Raw genomic sequence first — 6,071 nt, 5'->3', positions numbered from 1 at the left:
GATGCAAAAGCAACTGTACTATGTTGATCCGTATTTTTTCATTATATTGTAATAATTCATACAGCGAACTGTACTCGCGAACTGCATTAGGGAAGCTATTAGGAAGGTGCTAGGGATCTCGAAAGGATTACTCGGGTAGCCACAAAGGGGACTGATGGTGGAATGGGGAGGTCCAAGGAAAAGTGGAAGTCAAGAAAGCGATATATTTGAAGCTATTGGGGAGCACGGACGAGGAAGAGCGGACGTCGTATAGGGAGTGTTATAAGAAGGCAAGGAGAGAGGTGAAGCTCGCGGTCACCAGCGGCTAAGACTGCAGCTTTTGAAAGATTGTATGAGGATCATAGGGGCAAAGGAGGGGATAGGAAGTTGTTCAAGTTAGCCAAGATTAGGGAGAGGAAGGCTCGGAACCTGGATCGAGTGAGGTGAATCAACGACGAAGACGGTAAGGTATTGGTGGAAGAGGCGTGTATCAGGCGTAGATGGCAGGAGTACTTCCATAGACTCTTGAACGAGGAAGGGGATAGGAGCATCGTGCTGGGTGAGTTGGAGAACTCAGAGGAGAGATTTTGGGTTTTGTAGGCGTATTAAGTATGAGGAGGTTGATGTGGCAATACGGAAGATGAGCAGGGGTAAGGCGACTGGGCCTAACAAGATCCTGGTGGAATTTTGGAAAGAGACGGGGTAGGGTAGGCTTGAAGTGGCTTACTAGCTTGTTTAACGTCATTATTAAGACGAGGAAGATGCCCGAAGATTGGCGGTGGAGTTTGATGATTCCGTTGCTCAAAAATAAAGGTGATATCCAAAACTGCAATAACTATAGGGGTATCAAACCGCTGAGTAACACTATGAAGGTTTGGGAGAGGGTGGTAGAGAAGAGAGTGAGGACATGTGTATCTATCTCTAAGAACCAGTTCGAATTTATGCCGGGATGGTCAACTACAGAAGCTATTCACCTTGTGAGACGATTGGTGGAGCAGTATAGGGAGAGGAAAAAAGACTTGCATATGGTGTTCATTGACCGTGACAATGTTTATGACAAAGTCCCGAGGGAGGTGCTATGGAGATGTTGGAGGTTAGCGGAGTCCCGGTAGCGTGCATTAGGGTGATTAAGGACACATACCGGGAGGATGCCATGGTGTATGTTATTTGTTGATGACATATTACTGATCGACGAGATACGAGGGGGTGTTAACGCTAGGTTGGAAGTTTGGAGACACACGCTGGAGTCCAAAGGTTTCGAGTTGAGTATGTCGAAAACTGAATACTTGGAGTGTAAGTTCAGTGATGAGAGGCATGAAGAAGAAGTGGAAGTAAAGATTGATACTCAAGTCATTCACAAAAGAGATAGTTTCAAGTATCTTGGGTCTATAATCCAAGGCGACGGGGAGATTGACGAGAATGTTACTCACCGCATTGGAGCAGGTTGGATGAGATGAAGGCTAGCTCCGACGGTTTTATGCGATAAGAATGTGTCGCCTATACTTAAGGGCAAATTCTACAGGGTGGTGGTTAGACCAGCTATTTTGTATGGAGCTGAGTGTTGGCCCGTCTAAAAGTCCCATGTCAAGAAGATGAGCGTAGCTGAAATAAGGATGTTGAGATGGATGTGTAGACATACTAGGAAAGACAAGATTAAGAATGAAGTTATTAGGGACAAGGTGGGAGTGGCATCCATGGAAGACAAGTTGCGAAAATCGTGGCTGGGATAGTTTGGGCATGTGAGGAGGATAGACATAAATGCCCGGTCAGGAGGTGTGAGAGGTTGACCATGGCGGGCTTGAGTAAAGGCAGGGGTAGGCCAAAGAAATATTGGAGAGAGGTGATCAGGCAGGACATGTCGGTGTTTCACCTAACCGAGGACATGACTAGCGATAGGAAGATGTACAGGCCAAGGATTAATATAGTGGGTTGACAGGTAGTTGTGACTTTCTCCTAGGTCTACAATAGTACTAGTAATATTCTTGTTGTTGGTTGAAAGGTACTTTCTTCTAGTTTGTTGGTATATCTGGTACTTAACTACCAACCCATTGTTTTTGAAAATTTATTACTGGAATTGTTGTTCCCTGATTGTTTCCCCTTTTATTGGAAATTGTTGCTCCCTAATTGTTACTATTTGATGCTACTTTTTCTCCCCTTTTTTCGTATTGTCTTTTGTCTCCCTCGTCTTTCTTTCTTCCTCCTCTTTCTTCTTCTTCTTCCCTTTTTTCTTTCCACCTTTTCTTGAGCCGGTGGTCTATAGGAAACGTCCTCTCTACCTCTCCAGGTAGGGGTAAGGTCTGCATACACACTACCCTCTAAACTCCACCTATGAGACTATACTGGGTTTGTCGTTGTTGTAGTAGTAATTCGTGCGTGGGGATGTACATTCATATGATGTTCAGGAAAGGGAAAAAAAAGAAAGAAAATAGTCATACTTAACTGCTTACCTAATTGATAACGCTACTATTGCTACTTGTAATTCAAAGGGGAAAAAGAAAACAAAAAGTAGAATGAGCAAAACATGGAGGAGAAGAAAAATCCTAGAAGCTGGAGTCAAAACAAAGTGCAAAATCAGATCTTCTTCTCCTTCATCATCATACCTCCTTTCTTCTTACATAATCCAAATCATCAAACCTAAATTTACACTATGTAATTACATTCCATATGTGGTCCAAATCCCAAATTTTTACCAAACTTCTCAGCTCTTGGACCTACCTGCATTGAATAATTTATTGTTGTCAGAATAAATGCATTCTTTATTACACTATATATTTAACAAAAATCATAAATCGACTAGTTTCACATCGATTGTCAGTCTATCATGATCTCATATTGGCAGAAACATATCGAACATGGATATTAAGGCCCCGCTTGTCCATACAAAATTTTCCGTTTTTTCAACCAAAAAAAAATCAAATATGTATTTGGCATGAATTTTTTCTAGTGTTTAGAAATATTTCGAAAAAGAATTTTTTTTCCCTCGCTCACAAAACTGCAACATTTTCTCAAGTGAAATGCATGTCAAACATCATTTCAAATTCTAAATATTATTTTTTAACTTAACTCCAAATACTTTTTTTTAAGAAAAATTATAATTTTTATGTCCAAATGCCTATTAAAAGAATCTTACTAGTACTAATTTTTTGTATAAAGATGTAAACCAAAATTTTTTATTCTTGTTTCTAGTGGAATACTAACCTCATCCTCCATATTTGACATAACTCTTCTTCTTGAATGCTGATTTTGTAAATAGCAAACAAGCAAGTACTAACCCCACACCAACCAGTCCACCCAACACAATAGCCACCGTCTTCTGTGTACTCTTCCTTATTCCTGCACCCCAATAAATCCAGTACAAACATTAGATTAATTAATTAAATAATGATTAAGAGACCCCTTTAAATAATTAAGAAAAATAATGCAAGTAGATAAATATTACTTACCACCTGATGGAGAAAATGTTTTAGTAGGAACACCACTGGGATAATAAGTGTAACGAATGTAGCACTGTTGCAGATAAATTTGAGCAGAAATGGAAGAAGCACATTGGCTTTTGGCTTCCATAGCAGCATTTTTCACACAGTTCACACAGTCCCCACTTTCTAAATCACCTTCACATTGACCCAACACATAAACCGACTGATAACCACCTGTATAAAATCCCTTATTACCGCTTGAAGAAACTCCTTTAGCTATCTCTCCTAGTGCTGTCTCCAGCCTGTCAAGAAATCCATCTCCACTCGCTCGAGTTGACGCGCACACCTTGTACAGCAACTCGGTCGGACTCACTGTCTGAAACCCAGCAATTTCGTACCTTAAATAACAACCATTGAGTTGGATTCTTGCAGCAATTGATTGCCCGCACAGTTTTTGGGACATATCTGGGATTTTTTGAATGCAAGTGTTGCAGTCGGTGTTAGAGAGATCGCCTCTGCATTGAAAGAGACCGGAAATTGCTGACTGGCCACCGCCGGCGGTGGTTTTGTGGAAATTAGTGGAGGAGGATTGAGAAACTAAGTTGTCAAAAAGGGTGTTGAGTGTTTGGGTGTAAACCCCAGTTGAGTCTTGGAATTTTTGGTTAGCACAGCCTTTGTAAACAAAATTTGTCAGTTCAGAGGTGGATCCAAGAATGGGAAATGAAGGTAGAAAAAATAAGAATAGAAAAAGGGAAATGAATGGTATAGGAAATTGATATGGACGCATTTTAGTGTTAGAATATTAGGGGAAGATTTTGGTTTTTTTGGGTAAGAGCAAAGAAAGCAAAACAGTGTCTTGTTTGTAAAGAAAGGGAAATTTGAGGAGATGCCTTTCCCTTTAAATACCTTCATCTTCCTGTCCAACTCAATACTTGGCAAAAAGTTATGACCAGATTAGTGGTTTGACAAGGATTATTAATTAAACTATGAGATGTTTAATTTGGACTTATTGATGAGATTATATTGGTACTAATTGTGACTAATGAACAAATAGGAAAGTTCTAATGAGGAGGTAATGAGATAGGATCATGGGGACACTGACGGCTTGTGCTATTGAGCAGTGGCGAAGCTAGTAATTTGCCCAAGGATATTCAAATTTAAAAGAAGGGAAAAAATGATCCCGACAAAGGGTGTTCAATAGTATGTTATGTACCTCTAAAATATAATATTTATCTATATACACAGTATAATTTTTCGACGACCCTTATAACCATGTGGCTTCGTCACCGCTAGTGAGTAGCGTGGCACAAGGAGAATGTGAAAGCCTTATTGTCAAGTACTTTTGATTGTATTAACATAACATTTTTGGTATTAATATATGTTAATAATGAGGGTGGCTTTGGCTATGCCTTACGCGTTAAGTTTAATGTTTGAATTAATGGGTAATTAAGGGAAATGGAATCTGGTGGCAAAATGTGGGCTGCTGACAAAAACTTCACTGTACGAAGGGAAGTGGAAAATGCCCTCTGCGTGTAGGAGCCTTTGACATAAGTGATGCGTTTCTCCATTTGGTATGTACATTTCAGTTGCTCATTTTTTAAGTGTGCTTCAGTTTCTAGGTATTCCGTATTTTAAAGTCATTAGTTAAATTAATCTAATTTTGTGCCAGGTTGACCATTGATTCACTAAGTAAGTAAAATGCATGATCATATAACCAATATTACTTGCCTGTGTGTGGCCCCGGGGGCATTGCTTGACAATTGGACTCATGAATCCCACTTGACTGTTTTAAAACAAAAATCAGAACGGTAATTTTAAAGTCCACATTTTTCCTAACTAGATCTTAGAGCCCGTTTGGCTTAGCTGATTTAGAGTAGCTGGCACTTTTAAGTGCTAAAACTGATTTAAAAAATAAGCAGTTACGTGTTTGGATAAAAGTGCTGAAATTAATAATATGCAGCTAAAGAACTGGGTATACGAAGAGTTTTGTTTTAAAAAGAAGTATTTTAGGGATAGAATAGTAAATATTTTGGTCAAACTTAAACTGCTTATAAGCTGAAATTTGATAAGTTGGGGGAGACCAATTTATGGCTTTCGGCTTATTTTTGGCTTATAAGCACTTTTAATTTTACTAAACGCGTAGATAAGCTAAAAAGTGCTTATAAGCCAGTTTGACCAGCTTATAAGCTTAGCCAAACACCCTCTTAATTAAATAATTAAAAACTGCAAGAAACTAATGGAAATATGGTAATAAAATATATTAGGCTAAGGAAAAAAATAGAAAAAATTACAAGAAAATACACATGACTTCACACCATAACAAAAAATGGCCTATGTTTTTAAGATTTACCCAACCTAGCCCATATTGTACATATTTTGAAAGCACTAGCAAATTCAAAACTTGTGTTCTTACAACCACTGCTTCTAAAAGCTATGAAGTTAAATATGTGTTCTCACGACCATTGCTTTCACTCTCTCTTCTTCTTACATCTTCTACATATGCTTCAAGGGGTTGTCCGCCATTGCTGCTTCTTATCCTGTGTCACCTGGTTGCAATATAAGAAAATTGAAGAGTAGAAGTCCACCATTGAAGGCCATTCAAAGCTTTGATTTCAAAAATAGGATTTATGAGTTTGTTAGTTGTTTGGATTGGGTACTGTTCCAATTGATTGAAAA

The 6,071-nt window shown here is 38.9% G+C and overlaps 1 protein-coding gene across 2 annotated transcripts; it reads right to left on the bottom strand.

The window, feature by feature from the left end:
- Positions 1 to 2,430: 2,430 nt before the first annotated feature.
- LOC109242408 (cysteine-rich repeat secretory protein 3-like) lies at positions 2,431 to 4,806 on the bottom strand. Of its 2 annotated transcripts, none has more exons than XM_019409273.1 (3): positions 3,426 to 4,806; positions 3,178 to 3,312; positions 2,431 to 2,694 (listed from the first exon to the last, which is right to left on the bottom strand). In XM_019409273.1, the coding sequence occupies exons 1-2, from the start codon at positions 4,180 to 4,182 to the stop codon at positions 3,179 to 3,181; spliced, it is 891 nt and encodes a 296-aa protein (XP_019264818.1). In that variant the 5' UTR covers positions 4,183 to 4,806; the 3' UTR covers positions 2,431 to 2,694; position 3,178. The 2 variants fall into 2 exon arrangements, with proteins under 2 accessions (XP_019264818.1, XP_019264817.1); XM_019409272.1 differs by having other exon boundaries at positions 3,423 to 4,795.
- Positions 4,807 to 6,071: the final 1,265 nt, after the last annotated feature.

This window comes from Nicotiana attenuata, unplaced genomic scaffold, assembly GCF_001879085.1.
Source record: "Nicotiana attenuata strain UT unplaced genomic scaffold, NIATTr2, whole genome shotgun sequence".
In the NCBI taxonomy this organism is placed as follows: domain Eukaryota; kingdom Viridiplantae; phylum Streptophyta; class Magnoliopsida; order Solanales; family Solanaceae; genus Nicotiana; species Nicotiana attenuata.
Note: the sequence above shows the minus strand (reverse complement) of the source record. Positions and strands in the feature narration are given on the sequence as shown.